This window comes from Silurus meridionalis, chromosome 3 (genome assembly GCF_014805685.1).
Source record: "Silurus meridionalis isolate SWU-2019-XX chromosome 3, ASM1480568v1, whole genome shotgun sequence".
NCBI lineage: Eukaryota > Metazoa > Chordata > Actinopteri > Siluriformes > Siluridae > Silurus > Silurus meridionalis.
In genome coordinates, this window is record NC_060886.1 from 3,235,792 (window position 1) to 3,253,099 (window position 17,308).

The 17,308-nt window shown below is 39.1% G+C and overlaps 1 protein-coding gene and 1 non-coding gene across 2 annotated transcripts in view; one reads left to right on the forward strand and one right to left on the reverse strand.

The window, feature by feature from the left end:
• Nucleotides 1-431: 431 nt before the first annotated feature.
• On the forward strand, nt 432-503 carry trnak-uuu. The gene has a single exon. It is a non-coding gene; the product is annotated as a tRNA-Lys (tRNA).
• Nucleotides 504-3,504: 3,001 nt separating this feature from the next.
• The window catches only part of vwc2l (von Willebrand factor C domain containing 2 like), a 152,646-nt gene continuing 138,842 nt past the window's right edge, over nt 3,505-17,308 (reverse strand). The window contains exon 8 of the mRNA XM_046841434.1: nt 3,505-6,096. Within this exon, the coding sequence (XP_046697390.1) occupies nt 5,948-6,096 (149 nt within the window). The 3' untranslated portion in view covers nt 3,505-5,947. The remainder of the gene's footprint in view (nt 6,097-17,308) is intronic.

A 17,308-nucleotide genomic window follows, 5' to 3' on the forward strand; every position in this document is an offset into this window, starting at 1 on the left:
TGGAAGTCTTCTTTTCTGGAAGAGGGCAAAGTCCACCATAGCCAAATCTAACTATTAGGGTGGGTTCGGAAGTTAGATCATGGATTATTCTCTGACAATCATTATGCAAAAGTCACCCAGATGATATTGAGGTTCCCTTTTGAGTCTGGCTTCTCTCAAGGCTTCGTCTTCATACAATCTCAGGGAGCTTTTCCTCACCATTGTCACCACTGGCTCACTCTTCAGGGAAAAACGTATGCGAAAGTGCTGTACAAGTAACGCTGGATTGAATTCAACCTCGACGGGGAAATTTGTAAATAAAACCATAGGAACTCATCGATTTTTCTACGATTTAAGGGGGATCAGTTCGCGATCCGGTCTCTTGATAACTTGACAATCAACTCCAGATGCAGAATCAAACATTTTCCAGAACATGTTGGATTTCCATAGGTTCCCTGGTGGTCTAGTGGTTAGGATGCGGCGCTTTTACCGCTGCGGCCCGGGTTCGATCCCCGGTCAGGGAACCAACCCCAGCCATTAGGGTTGCACAAGCCTTAGTGCTGGTCCCAAGCCCAGATAAATGGGGAGGGTTGTGTTAGGAAGGGCATCCAGCGTAAAAACATGTGCCAAATCAAACATGCGGATGGTCTGCTGTGGCGACCCCTAATGGGAGAAGCCGAAAGAAAATTTTATATTTATGTTGGATTTCCATAAACACCAAATTTCTTATGAGTTTTCCAACGAAAGGAATCCTGAACCAACATGGCTCCCATTTCATACTTCAACACCGTGCAATTCCGTCCAGACTGCGGCTCACTGAAACTGACTTCACCGTACAACAAGACGACGATCTGCCGCGTACATCCGAGTGTTTTTTAGAGAACAAACAGTGGTCTGGAGTGATATCTATCATGGAACGACCTGCTCAGTCATCCTACTGAACTGCTCTGGGATGAACAAGAAATCTCCACTAGCAAAGAAGATCTTTGGCAAGTATGAATGTTCGGATAAGCTAACTGTCCAGATGCTGAGAGTGTATAAAGCTGTTGTTCATGCTAGGGAAGGATTTTTCGATGATAAAATAATGAAGTGGAACTTCTAGACGTTAAAGATGTTTCCAAACGTTTCCAAAATACGAGTCAAAAAACATAGCTAATGTTGAGAAAAATGTCTACAGGTGATGCAAAGAAAACAGAATTAACACTGCCGGTATGTATTATGAGGAACTAGTTTAAACAAATACATACTTTACTGACTTTTGAAGTTCAGAAGGTTAAGAAAGTCATATCACCATCAATGCATTTACATTTATGGCATTTGGCAGATGCCTTTATCCAGAGCGACTTACGATCAGCAGGGAAGGGTCTAAGGGCCTTGCTCAAGGGCCCAGCAGTGGCAGCTTGGTGGTGGTGGGATTTAACTCTGTGACCTTTCAATCCAAAGTCCAATGCCTTAACCACAGAGCTAACACCTCTCTCAATGGACACCTAATGACTAAACCCCTGCTAAACGTAAAACAGAACCCATACAGACAGCACAGTCCTGGTGAAGGTGATATCAAAAACCTTTCCCAGAACTAGCTAGATTTGCATAAACACAACATTTCTTATAGAAGTTTTCCCACAAAACATTTCCTAATAAACAAATCTCTGTACAGGGGCAAAATTCTCATTTTGCCTTTCAAATGACCTGCCGTGTTTGAACTGTATGCCTGTCAAAAAATTCCACCAATAGAATTGCCAGTACAAGCTAATCATTCACGCTAATTAACTAATTGCACAGAATTATGGCTTAATTTGAAACACAACCTTCAGGAGACTAGGAATGGCGGTGTGTGTGAGACAAATGAGACGAAGTAGCTCAGAAGCAGCTTCCCGCTTTTGTGTCGGCTCTGTACCCGCTGGGCCGCACCGCTGAGAGCAAGGACGAGGCTAATTTATCAGCGAATACGCTCTGATTAAGGGGAATTTCTGCAGACAGTTTTGGATGTGCTAATTGCTTGTATGTGTGTGAGTTCAAGCTTTTTTGCTTTTAGAGAATACTTCTTTTTGTGGTGTGCCAGGGGAAGCAAAATAAGATGATTCACACAGTCAGTGCTGGAATCTTGAAAATAGTGGAAATGTCCAACCGAAGCGTTTTCTGTTTTCTTCCCTTAATTGTGCTTTTGTACCGCAAGAACACAACGTCCCAGCCTGGAGACTTCTATAAACGTACGAATGTAATTTTTTTCCTCTTTGGGATTCTTTTCTGGCTGCTGTTGACTTAATAAGCTTACTTTTAATTACCAGACACACCATTCAGAACATGACCAGCCGAGCGTAAGTATTTGAGCGAGTTTGGAAAATTGTGACGTCTAGGCGTCCCACATTGTGGGATGTTCCTGGTTCCTGCAGTGGTCAGAATTGATCAAAAGTGCTCCAAGGAAGGAACAGTGGTGAACCGTCGACAGGGTCATGGGCAGCTGAGGCAAATTGATGCACGTGAGAAGCGACGGCTGGTCCGTGTGGTCCGATCCAATAGATGAGCTCCTCTAGCTCAAACTGCTGAAGAAGTTCATGCTGTTGATGCTCAATGGGTTAAAACTGTTTTAGCAGCAAAAGGGGACGAACACAAAATTAGGCAGGTGGTCATAATGTTACGCTCATCGGTGTATGACTTATAAATCATGATCTCATTTGGAAGTATACTCAGTAATTCAAGTAACAATTTTTAAGATCCTCAAAGGGCTATTTTGCGACCAAATGGCTAATTGGTAGCTAGATTTGCTGGATAAATTTTAACCCCCAGTTAATAGTTGCAGTAGTTTTTTTACTAAGTGGGTCTGTTTTTTTTCCCAATCTGTGTGTGAATGTTTCGGTCAACCAGAACAAACAATTCCTGCCAGACTTACAAACACTTTAGTACCTAAAATCCATATTTCACCACAATAATGTTCACATTCTCATGAATGCTAATCTGCTATGAATAACCGATAGCATACAAGGCACTTACTAACCAGGGTACTCGATAGGGTCAGAACAGAGGAGCTTGGTCTACTAAAACAAGCAGCAAAACTACAGATTTACAAAGTGGCATTGAAACTTGCCCTGTGATAACTGCCACCTGCTGGCAGGAAAAGGTACTGCTTAACTAATTGGCTATTCAAACCCTCAAAGCATATACTCAAGTCAAGTCACACTTAATTAATACATAAAACTGCAATGAAATGAATGAAAAGATAACTCAAGTCTGAATCTACCTTTTTACCATGGCCTGAAATCCATACAACTGTTTCTAATCAGATTTCTAAAACTTGGAGAGCAATTTCAAAGTCATTAAACCTAAAAGAAATGAAATAAACCAGAGGCTTAAAACTTCAAATGTGCACTTTCAGCAGATGCCCTTATACAGAGCAGCTCAGGGATTAAAGGTGGTGGTTTGGTGGTGCTGCGGTTTGAACTCATGACCCTCTGGGCTGAAGTCCAATGGCTTAACCAGAGAACTATTCCACCCCCTTCCCCCCCCAAAAAAAAATAAATTAAAATAAAATAAAAAAGATCTAGTGGTACATCTTCCCAAAAGAGTGGAGGTTATTATGATGGGGACAAAATATGGAATCGGATGCTCAAAAACAAGCACATAGCAATTATATGGTCAGGTGCCACCTACTTTTAAGTATATTTTAGTGGTAATAGTAGTACAAATACAAATTTTCAAGAAAAGGGAGGATGAATCCTTTTTGAGCATTTTAGCTTTGATTTAAGCATGATCAAGGGACAAATAAATCCGAAAGCACCTTGGTTGATGGAGAAAATGATCTCCTCTAGAGCTAGATCTAACAGAACCTACCATTTCACCACTTGTAACTCTAGCGAGCAACATGGCAGCAAAGCAACATGGGATTTTCTCAATTTTGCGCAAACTCGTTATGACGATAAACAGGAAGGATAAATCGAAATGATTGGCTCATTCATTCTCACCACTTCTGCCCAGGTCCCATTAAACCGTAATGTGTGTTTGGCTTTTCACAGCTTTTCATACTCCGTTAGTTTTATAGGCGTGAATAGTATATGTAGAAAAAAATATAAATAGCATACATTCTAGGAAGAATTTCAGGATCGTTCAATTTAGCGTCTAGAAAGGTAAGAATGTGGGTCTTGCTCTGCAGTAATAGCTTGTTTGTTATTTAGAAAGAAGTAACTCTAAAAGTCTCTTTCGCAGACCGAAAAAGCAATTTCTTCTTTATTCTTCAGCATCCAGATTCGTCTATCAGTAAAGATAAATAAAATGCTCTCGCTAAACTCTTTCCCTCCTTTGCATTCCGCTAGCTCTTTAGCTGCTGTCAGGTTTATTTAGATCGGCCGTATCTGAAACCCTACTATGTGTCAACGTCCAAAAGATCAGCATATGGGAAGCTTGAAATATTAATACATGATGTGTGCATATCCTGACTCGTGTAATATACCCCAGACTGCATTGCAGATCAAACTAAATTCAAGATGGCGGCTGGATTGTTACTGATTGCACATTGTGTATCTGCCGCTTCCAGAACATTTCAGGGAGATTATATACTTTGCGAAAACTCTATTACATCGTTTCTTGACCCTTTTTACGTTCGCTGACATCTCTGTGGATTGAGAGCGCCACTTCTTCTGCTCTTTCTCTGGCCGATGGGGCTGAGCGATACGATAATCCTGATTTTTAATTTTTTCCAGATTTTGTGTCTGGCATGATATCTTTTTTTTTAATAGTTATAATAACCATCATTTTTAAGCGTTTTTGTGGGCAATGTGTATGTGGGCTAATCAAACATCCCAGAAGTATTGCAAAAATATCATCTCAAATGTTATCGCATTGTCCAACCCTAAATCCTGCCCTCTAGATTTTCCCTACTAATCACATTTCTCTGCTGGGATGAAATTTCAGACCGTCATTACGGGGGTTTTGTTTAATCACATGAAGTATTAATAATAATAATAATTTTAATAATAATTATAATAATTATAATAATAATTACAATCATAAAGTGCATAATCACGAAATCAGTTTGTGGTAAAAATTCCTTTTTTTGGATTCGATTTCCTCCACCTACAGCTCAGCATTGCCAGTCACGATCCGGAATAATTAATCATTTGATTATTTTATTATTAATGAAATCTCGCAATCCTCGTTCGTAATAAATAAAGGGAATTGATATATTTATTTATTTTATATAATAATTCCTTCTCACACAATTGTACAAGATGTAAATAAAAGGTTCTTAAAGATCCACATTATGATTACATCTTCCCCCTCTGAAGATCCTGCCATTGAAGAAAACATCTACGTTCTGTGCGATCTGCACGCTAAGCTCGAGGAGTTTTGTTGTGAAAGGTTATCGTACGATGCTAATTTAATTTTTGATCCGTTAGTGTGACCCTCGGACACCGTTAATCCGGCATCATCCTACTCTGTCCTCTTACTGGTGGATTCGAGATGGACATGGTAGCAGCATTCACACAATCAGAAAGATTGGATTCTTTGTTTTCAGTGAAATTGCACAGTGCACAGGTGGCGTTCCGGGTAGCGTACTCCCCTGAGCGGCGCTGAATAAATAAATATCATCCATCATTGAATCATGAAATATATGTATATATATAAATATGCATATATGTCTATGTTTGTGTGTAACTCTGTGTTTGAGCAGCATACGTGAGAATTATACCTACAAAGAAGCTTTAAAACAAAAACAGAACCACAGCTTTTGTCCCTTGATGGACTCCAGATGCTCCTCGGCGGTGTGTCCAGTGTTTGATTCAGTGTGTGTGTGAGGTTGTCTCTCAGCAGCCTCACTTCATCCAGCCGTGTTTTGTGCTCGTGCCAGTCAGTCCCTCCCCACAGTACGTGTCCTGGAAAGTGGACGGTCCCCCGTGGGTCTGGGCTCTGCCTGTCAATCCCCGGTCATGTTTCTGTCTCTCTTTCTCTTTCTCTCTTTTAACGGTAAGAGTTTTTAGGACGTCTGTCCATTGAGACACTCGCGCCTGAGACACTGCGCCGGCTTCCACCAGTCCCCACTGTGGCAGCGGCAGATGGTGCAGTCGTCCACTTTCACTTCGATGCCAGCCGGGATGATTGTCGTTCCGGCGTAGCAGTTCGGTCCTGTCATGAGAGAGATATAAAAAGAAAGAGAGAGAGAGAGAGAGAGAGAGAGAGAGAGAGAGAGAGAGAGAAAGAAAGAGGGGAGAAAGAAAGAAAGAGGGGGGGAGAAAGAGAGAGGGGTAGAAAGACAGTAATGAGACAGAGCTCTCAAGAGGACTTATATTGAAGATCCACCCATCCATCCACACATCCATCCATACATCCATCCATACATTCTTCCATCTATCTAAAGAGAATCTATGCTTTGAATTCTCATCTGAAATAAACTGAACCTTAGTCTTTTTTTGCATTTTGATTGGTCTAAAGGTCTTGATTTATGTTCTAGAACAGCAGAACGGGTTTCCGTCAATGCGCCTTGTTTGAACATGCAATCGTTTCCATGTCAACCAGTTATGACCGCATCTCTGACAGGTGCAGGTTTATGTTTGTCGTTTCCATAATAACAACTTATAATGACTTCTGACTGTTCCATTGTATCAACCGATTCAAAATATGCTTTTCAGATGTTCTCTCTCTCTCTCTCTCTCTCTCTCTCTCTCTATATATATATATATATATATATATATATATATATATATATATATATATATATATACATTCAACACAAAATGCTTTGGATTGAACTCATTGGCGCCTCTCTCAGTCCATAATGACTAGAGCCTCCCCAACACACATCCGCTTAGAACCGAATTCTGCATTTTGATTGGTCAGGAGGTGTTGTGGTGGTGTTTCCTAGAACAGCAGCGCCGACAGCACATTAATGCACCCCGCTCTAACTGCTTTAGTTTCAATAGTAACAATATATATAAAAACCAGGATATAATGTTTATTTAGAATTCAGGGAAGGAGTCTCCAGTGCCAGCTCTTTATGCACAGTCACATTGTTTAAATGCAGATTTACAAAGATCAAGAAGTTATAAAGTTGCATAAAATAATGTATAAGTTAAATGGCAATGTTTGTTTCTTGAATTTATAAGTCGATCCCTAATGAGCGAACCAGTGGCGAATGTGGCAAGGAAAAACTCCCTGAGATGGCATGAAGAAGAAACCTAGAGAGGAACCAGCTTCAAGACGCAACCTGTCCTCATCACCGAATGTCAATTCATTACGGTTTCATCATTCCTGAGGTGATCTGTTCAGTGATAGGTGCTCAACTGCAGAACTGTTTATGCAACCTGTCGTCCTGAGCACATTTTAGCAGACTGTTGATATTAATTACAATCTCGAAATGTAACCATAAACAGACAAAAAAGCACAAGGGATCATTTTTTCAATAAACAATACATTTTAGCAAAGAACGTTGCTGTGGTGTGAGACTGTAAGAAGAAAACACTCCGGGATGTGCCTCATACCAGGATCTCATTGATTCTTTTTAAAAACAGCACAACACCATGTTTTATTCCTCACATATTTCTGCCAGATAACATTTGAGCGAGTAAAGTAATCTAAACATGTGATTTATAGCTGGTTAAAAAAATAAATCTGACCAGATGAATTCAGTCCTGCAGCTGTTACATGAATAATCATAAAACCAGCTAGCTTTTAGCATTTGAGAAAAAATGGAAGAATGATTGAATAAATGAATGCTCCTAGGTCCAAAATCAGTATTTCATGGAAAGTTCCTGGTATTTAGAGTCGGGTTATTCCCAAATTTCACATGATGTTTCTTAAATCTGCCTTCTGATTATTAATGTGTATGGGTTCATTTTCATAAGAATTAATTTAAAATGGCCCAAATGAAAATTCTGGGCTGAAGAAAAAAATTGTGATATTACAGTTTTTCTCAGTCGCTTTGTAGCGTTTCTCAGATCTACTTGTTCAACCTCCACATCATGTCGTCACTCGTGCTCATCATAAGAATATTTTTTGTTGTTTTGATCAAATTGTGAACGCTTTTGTACATCATTTAATAGATTGTGTACGAGTGTCTGCTGTTTCCTACATTATCAGTTGTTTATGTTCATGTTGATCAAAATATATTCTACTGGTTTCACCTGAATAGTTTTAACCCCCAAAACATCTCAGCATCAGTTCATTGTAAATGTCACTGAATGCAAAATGATTAAACCAGTCGTCAGAATCTTTCAAGTTGAAATTTATATGAAGATCAAACACTTGTACAGTAAAAGTGTGAATCCTGTCTGGTCTCTTATAATCAAATAAATTGATTTGTGCTGCTGAAATTCATAAATGTCAAACAGAAGGAAGTCAAATTATATGCATTTTCAGTCACTGTGATCCAAACCATAGTTTATATCAAGAAACACTGAAACTGTGCAGCGTCACACTGATAACACGACTAAACATTTTAATGATTTTGTCTGTGAACAATGACAAAAGGGACTTTTCATTCCGATGGAATGAGATGCTCACTGATACAAATACTTACTTTTGATAGATGAACAAAGGATTTAGAGAAAAGTACAGACTTTTGCAAGAAATGTTTTGTGCTGTTTGTACACATTGTTATGAGAAATGCACTGACTGATTTGCAAATATTTAGGATGATTCAAGAAACGCTCCAAAGCACCTAAGAAAAACTGTAATATAGTGTTCTGACCAATCAGAATCAAGGGGCGTAACCTGTGTTCAGTGTTGTGCTTGGAAGATAGACAGACAGACAGACAGAGAGACAGACAGACAGAGAGACTGACTGACTGACCTACTGAAAGATATAGATGGACAGATAGAAAAAGAGAAAGAGATCGTCAGACAGACAAAAATACAAAGACAGACAGACAGACAGACAGACAGACAGACAGACAGACAGACAGACAGACAGACAGACAGACAGACAGATAGATAGATAGATAGATAGATAGATAGATAGATAGATAGATAGATAGATAGATAGATAGAGCTTGGTTAAGAGAGAGAGAGAGAGACTCGTTCTAACAGTAAGGCAGCTGCAGTTAATTTCAGTGAAATGAGAGAGAGATCGTGTGGACGTGCCGAAATCTGAAGACTTTTGGAATCTAAGTTTAGATTGAACATTTGTTGGAACAGGGAGCAGTGTGTGTGTGTGTGTGTGTGTGTGTGTGTGTGTGTGTGTGTCTGTGTGTATTTGTCAGATATAAATTTGCTCTCATCCATCACGTATACGGAGCTTCTTCAAGGTCTTCTTCAACTTCTATCTTCTCTTTTTCTCTTTAGAAATCATGAAAAAGCTTTTTTTTGAGTGGAGGAGCCTCTGGTGCACAGCAACCACACACTCTGTCGCTCCCTGACGTGTGTTTAGTGCGATGCAGTGGATGGTTGGAGGACGGGGTGGTGGACACGATGAGGATCGGTTCAATTTATTCCACAGAGAAACTCGAATGCACCCGAGGCCTCTGCTTTATGTTTGGGAAAACTTCTTTCTTTCTCTTGGTTCTCTTCTAGGCAGACTCCTGATATTTCAGTACACTATTATAAAGATCATAATGTCAGTATTTTGGTTATATTTCTTGATTCTATGCCAAAATCTCTGTTCCTTCCTACTTCTTATTTCCTAATCCTGAAGAGTTGTCACTTTGAACTTGACACTATATATATATATATATAAGATAACAGAGTTCAGGGTCAACCAGCAACAGGTAAAAGAAAACACACCGGTGTCACGGATGAAGGCAAAACATCAGCACGGTGAGTAAAAACTGTATGATCCTCATCATGTCAAAATGGTACAGTTTAGTGTAGTGCTATTGTGTAAACTGTTAGTTTGCTCACTTCAGAACAGTTGCACCGGATCTGTTCTGTCGTGACACACAACATAGTGATGGACTCAATTCAAACGGTGCGAAAAAACACTAAATCCAAAAGCAGCAAATAACAGCAGCAGTAAACGACACAATTTCAGTCAATGTTTTGTTTTTTAGCGAACGCTAACAAACCAATGCGTATTTTTTCCTTTTTTTTTAATCATGGCTGTTAGTTTACAGCGTTTCTCCGTTCCAGTCTCTTTTTATAGCAAATTAGATTTTCAGATGTGATTTTCAATTTCAATAAATGCATTTATCATTAAATTATTATACAACATTTTATAAATTATATATTCTATATGATATCTTCACAACTGAACAAAATGTCTGTGTATTTTTTTATACAAAAATGGCCAAAACCATGTTGTATTTATTTTGTATTATTATTTTCAGCGTTGTTGTCAACATACCCTCTGCATTTATCATTCAAATCCAGTGTTGTGCTAGTTACTAAAAAATGGTAACTAGTTACAGTTACTCGTTAATGCATTCAAAAAGTAACTCAGTTACTTTGTTGATTATTTACACCAAAAAGTAATGCGTTACTGTTAAAAGTAACTTTTTAGTTACTTTTTTAAAGAACGTTCTTTAATGTTCCCATTATTGCCCTTTTATGCGTTATGGTCTACAAACACAAAACTGACTTAAATACAAGTAATTTTTAAACACTATTTTATTAAAGTCAGACCTGCACAAACTGAATATATCACAAGCATTTCTGAAATAAGTAACAAAACAAGCTGAATAATATATTCACAATCAAAAACTAAAGTAGCTTCTGCATCATAAAAGCTGTTGTGTTGAGCTCTTAAAAATGTTCCTTTCACAGCTGAAGTATGAAAACTTTTAACAATGTAGAACAGAACACCGGGTTAGCTTCTAGCTTCTAGCATGGAGTTTCTGGAGGAGCTTCAACAGATTGAGTTGCTGCTATAGCAGTAGATACGACCTTCGAACCAGAAAGACACAGCTTACATTTGACTTTAAAGTTTTTGTTTTTATGCTCAACTAAAGTGAAATAATGAGCATATTTCCACTTTAAGAAACTCGTCTTGCTCTCGCCTCGACTCGCCATTACTGCACACAGACCTGAATAAACGGAGACACGCCCACAGTGCGTCTTCTTCGTGTTTACAGTGGTTCATCCACCAATCCTACAATGCGTCGCTGCTGTAAACAGTTTAGTCTGTAGTCTACACTTCAGCCCAAATTCATATTTTTTTTAAAGTAACGGGTAAAGCACCATACGGTAACGGTAACGAAGTTACTTTATTTTTAAAAGTAACGCGTTACAGTATTAGTTACTGTCAAAAGTAATGCGTTACAGTAACGCTTTATTACCCAACACTGTTCAAAACAATGCAAATATTGATTTACACAAATTGCTTCACCTTGCATATTTAAACGCTGTTTTGTTTTTTGCAGAAACAACCCAGCAAGAGTGATTTGTTCAAAGAAGAAAACCCCCATGCTCTCCTCAACAAGCAGCCACTATACGCTTAAAAATGTCAAAATAAAGCTTGTTAATAACTTTAAATAATCGTTAGTAGCAGTCCTAATATGTATATACGAAGGTTTGTGGACACCTGACCTTTCCTCACGATGTCCAGCTTAACTGCAAGCAAATCAATTTCTTCTCCTCTGTCAGGTGGAATATGTTTGAGCTTGTGCAGTTTGCTACAGATGCGGTTTGACCGTCCAATCAAAGTATGTGAAATTACAGACGTGATTGGATGCCTGATAGATGGCCTCGAAGTCAAGCAACATGGATTGTAAGCTACAGGAAGACTGCAGTGTTCACTATGAAGAGCTCACAGCAGATACCTTAGACCCTGGAAACATGTGATGTGACAGGTGAAATTTGATTGGATGGAATCCTAAAATGAAACATGCCAGCAGACATGAAATAGTGAGATAGTGGATTTTCTGGCATGTTTTGTATCATTGTCATGTTGCAGGGTCCAGTTCTGCTTCAGCTTTTTTACAGATGGTCTCATGTTCCTCAAACACCCTCTGATACACAGTAGAATTCATGGTGGTTTTCAGGATTTCATATTGTCTCCTAATATTTTGTATGTGACTGAAGGCTGTGTTTTTAAACAAAAATTGCTTGTATTTCATCCACAGCTAGTTCAATGGAATTCATTATTGCTTGGCTCTGAAGCTCTAAATAGCAGCCGCTTGAAGACATTAGTGGTTTGCGGTGACTTTGTTGTAAGTAAATAAACAGGAGCATTTTTACTTTCTCAAAAGCTGTAAACTTGCAGGACGTGTTCAGTGGGTGAAGGTCTGTGCTGGAGAATAAAACCGATTACAGATCACAGAGATCATCTATTATTTGTACATACATTCATTTTACTTAAGTAAGAACTCAGCTGTGAGCTCGGATTGCTCACGGCTTCAGGGTTAATTAGAGAGATAAATAGATGGAGGGATGATATGTGAATAGTTAAAAAAATGTGTTTGGATGGATGGATGGATGATCAGACGGATGGATGGACGGACGGACAGGCAGACAGACAGACAGACAGTAACGGGTAAAATATGGTGTAACGGGTGAAATATGTTGTGGCTCTTTTAAGAGCAGAGCGGCATTTTGGGAAAAGCCTGCCGCCGCATTTTTCCACTATTACTGCATGTGTGCAAGACCGAGGAATATGTCCTTATTATTTTCTGATGCTCATTTCTAAGTTTCTTTGACTAACCCGTAACGCTGTTGCCAAGAAAAATAAAAAAGCACAAGTTTTGGAAACCTGTCTGTGCTTATATGATTTCTGTTGCAACTGGAGTTAGCGAGCTCTCCCTTCACCCTGACTTAACGCGTTACAACGGCTTGTATCTAAACAGTAGCCTACCAAGAAAGTCATTGTTCACTGTCTTCCTCCTTCCTTTCACAACTATTTCTCTCGGGAGTTTATCTTTTGGCATCTTCGTGTGTTTAAAAATCTCCATCGGTGAAGTTTTTCTCCCGATGCCGTGCAGCCGTGTTTTTTGGCTTGAAGTTTGTGAAACCGGAAAAAAACCCAGGAGAAATCCATATATTAGCCGCCGTTGTTTAAGCCGCGGGGTTCAAAACGTGGGAAAAAAGTAGCGGCTTATAGTCCGAAAAATACGGTAGATAGATAGATCGATTGTGGCAAGGAAAAACTCCCTTAGATGTTATGAGGAAGAAACCTTGAGAGGAAGCAGACTCAAAAGGGAACCCATCCTCATTTGGGTGACATCAAGAGTGTGATTATAGTGTTTAAACAATACAGAACACTGGAATGTAAGATTGTAAGTAACTTTCTACAGTCTTATACAGTCATTCATATAGATAGATAGATAGATAGATAGATAGATAGATAGATAGATAGATAGATAGATAGATAGAACTACAGTTTTATATACAACTTAACAAATAAATGCATTAATGAATAAACAAACAAATAAACAAACGAATAATTGGATAAAGGAATAATCAATTTTAATCAAAGTTCTTGTCGGTATTTAAATGGGAAGTTCCTGTTATTTAGAGTCGTGCTATGCACAAACGTAACCTGGGGGTTGTTCAGAAGTGTCCATAAACACAAATACGTGTTTAAATCTAGAATAAAATGCAGGGATAGAAAATGCAGACTGATGAAGGAAATTTTCTCTGCCGTCGATGGTAACGTCACTTAAAACAGAAACGTAATTTGATAATAAAAAATTGAAAATGACATGATAGGAATGAAAAGTTAGCAAGCTGTGAATTAAATGTAATATGAGGCTACAGTGTATTACTGGTTGAAATGATTATATTAACCACTGAGTTGAGGTTGTGTGTGGGATGTCGGCTAATTTGAGTCGATTGTAAAACATAATCCAGATGTTTTGGGCAACTCAATTACATTTTACATTTGCGGCATTTAGCAGACACCCTCATCCAATTCAATAATCCCTGTTATAAAAAGCTTTGAAGAATAAGATGACCAAGCACCATATTTTCCTTCATAATTTTATTCGTAAAAAGTTCCAATAGTCAATATCTCTGATTAACATTTTCCTACTGCCCAAAGGAAAAAAATCATTAGCATATTAGCATAATGAGCTATGGTTTAAATTCCAAGGAGCATTAGCCACCTTTCAAGTCATCGCAAATTGCACAGGTTTTAGATTCACATTATTATCAGAGTAAAAATATCACCCTGATTTACAGACCCCCTGTGCATAATGAAACAGAATAATTTGGCTTAATTAATACATAAATCATAAATGTATAATTTTAAATGCTAATAAATTATTTTCCGAAGTAAATCTGCATTGCAAAAAGAAGCTGCCTTTTTTATAACGCTTTTAATCATAATGTCTTAAATCTGCTTCACAGAAATAAATAGAATACAAATATACATTTTAATGTAATGAATGAGTGCCTATAAATTTGCCCCTAATGAACAAATTAAAGTTAACGGTGGTGAGGGAAAAAGTCCATGAGATGGCACGAGGAAGAGACCTTGAGTGGAACCAGTCATAAGGAAACCCATCCTTATCCTCAACACCGAATGTCCTTTCATTACAGTTCCATCATTGTTGATGTGTACTGCTCAGTAAATGATTCAGATATTAAGTCCAGTCCAAATCCATCTTTAAAGATATTTAGTTGCTCAGAAACTTCATGAATATTTGGGCTTTTTATGTGGAACCATCCCCAGCACAGAGTGGACTTCAAATGAAGAGAACTCCATCCAGAGGAGGGGTATAAGGATTCATGGCAACTATATTAATTCCAGTCCAAATCCATCTTCATGGTTTTTGAGTTTCACCCTCTACAGATATCTCATTTGCTCTATATGGAGAAAAATATTGAAACACCTGACTTTTCCAACTATATGGATGGAGTCCAAGATGGCGCCACGGATGGCGGTCTTAGCACGATTCTCTCTGGTACTTTCTTTGTTTTTGTTTACTGTCCATGTAATTTGTTACCCTAATCTGATAACTTACACTAGAGAACAACTGCTTAACATCGGGCAGTTGACTCCAGACACTTTTCTAGAACAGTTTTTACAAACCCGGAATGTTTTTTTGGAGATCTTAGTTGAAGTAAAAGCGGGCGCCGCGGGGTAAGCGCGCCGGTGCGATAGTGATGCTACAACAGAGGGGATTGAGAACTGCGCCCCCATTTATTCACCTGGCGAACCTCCGCTCATTGCCGAACAAAATGGACGAACTGATTCATCTTAAAGGAACAAACAAAGACTTTGCATGGTCCGCTGCTCTCTGTTTTACCGAAACTTGGCTCAGTCACTCAATCCCGGACAGCGGATTATTTCTCTCGGGCTTCCACTTACACCGATCGGATTGCGTAATGGAGCTATCGGGCAAAATAAAAGGCAGCGGAATCTGCTTTTACATAAACAAATGCTGGTGTACATATGTCACAGTGCTGATTAAATACTGCAGCCCAAGCTTGGAATCACTGTTCATGAACTGTAAACACTTTTAATCACCGCAGGAATTTTCCTCATTAATTCTGACCGGAGTTTACATCCCACTGCAGGCCAATGTGAGTGATGCACTGCAAAACCTGGCAAACCAAATATCCGGCTTGGAGCAAAATAATTCAGGATTCTCTTTTTTTATCCTTGGAGACTTCTTAAGGACGCATATCGCTCTGTACCCTGGGCAGCCTTAGGGAACTCTGATCACTGCTTGGTTCATATTATTCCAACATACAGGCAGAAACAAATCTGCTAAGCCTGTAGTCAAAACAGTAAAGAGATGGACCAGTGAAGCAAAGCAGGAACTAAAAGACTGCTTTGACTGCACTGATTGGAGTATCTTCAATGCTGGAACTGACAACCTGGATGAACTGACTGTGACATCTTTGATCAGTTTTTGTGGAGATGATAGTGGACTTTAGTGGACTTCACCACTACTCCCCCTCACAATCTCCAACAGCCCTGTGCCATCTGTGGAGACCTTCAAGTTTCTGGGCACTACCACTTCCCAAGACTTGAAATATAAGTCCAACATAAATTCCACTCTCAAAAAGGCCCAGCAGAGGATGTACTTGCTATGCCAATTGAGGAAGTACGGTCTGCTGCAGGAGCTGTTGATGCAGTTCAACACTGCAGTCATTGAATCTTTCCTGTGCTCATACATCATCATCTGGTTTGGAGCAGCAACAAAACAGGACAGGATTAGACTGCACCACACATTTAAAACAGCAGAAACAATCATTGGTGCTCCCCGGCCCATTCTACAGGACTTGTACCATCCAAGAAACAGAAACTAGGCGGGAAAAATCACTACTGACCCTTCGCACCCGGGACACAATCTCTTTCAACTCCTCCCTTCTGGCAGGGGCTACAGAACTCTGTTTACCAAAACTGCCAGACACAGGAACAGTTTCTTTCCCCAGGCAATCAGCTTTATTAACAACTCTATGAAGGAGGGAATAATTATATTCCCTCCTTCATATCTATGAGTACTATCTATCAGAACTGTCAATCATCACATCATCCGTATATGTTACACACGCTATTGCTGCTGTATATTGTACAAAAGTTCTAAAGTAAAGGTTTATTGTAACTCACACACAATACTGTTATTTGTACTACCATACACTTTATGTACATTACTGATCTGTGATATACTCTGTATCCCTATTTAGGACTCATTATGTCTGTATTGACTCACAGTGTCTTGTATTGTCTTGTATAGTCTGTTTTGTCTTGTCTTGTCTGTTTTGTCGTGTATAGTCCAAGCTGAATGTATAGTGTTATTTATGTCTGTACTTTTGAGAGTCACTAATAGCTGGAACCAAATTTCTTGTGTGTGTCAAGACACTTAAACCTGTTTCTATTTCTGATTCTGATTTTGTCCTACACTGTCATATGTGGTCTTTGCAAGTCAAGTCAAGTTTATTTCTATAGCGCTTTTCACAACAGACATTGTCTCAAAGCAGCTTTACAGAAATCAACAGTTAAGGTGAATGGTGTGTATTTATCCCTGATGAGCAGCCGTGGTAACTGTGGCAAGAAAAACTCCCTTAGATGTTATGAGGAAGAAACCTTGAGAGGAACCAGACTCAAAAGGGGAACCCATCCTCATTTGGGTGATATCAAGAGTGTGATTATAGTCTTTAAACAATACAGAACACTGGAGAGTGAGAACTAACATGAGCACTGGAGTGTAAGATTATGAGTAATGTTTCTTCAACAGTCTTATACAGTCATTTGTGGTTATAAAACTAGGAGCTACTGAGCAACTCATAAAATAGCTCAACATTTGCGATCATCACAGATCCAACACCAGCTTCTCCATGCCAGAGCCTTTAAACACTCAAGGAGGTCCAGTGTCCACATAAAGTGGGATCCAATTGTGTCTGTCTCACACTGTTTGCACCAGGTTGCACACGATGCACTTTATGTGGCGAGGACACGTACTAGTCTTCAGCTCTGTGCTTTCTGTTATGTAGCTTTATGTTGTTTAATGTAGCACCAGGG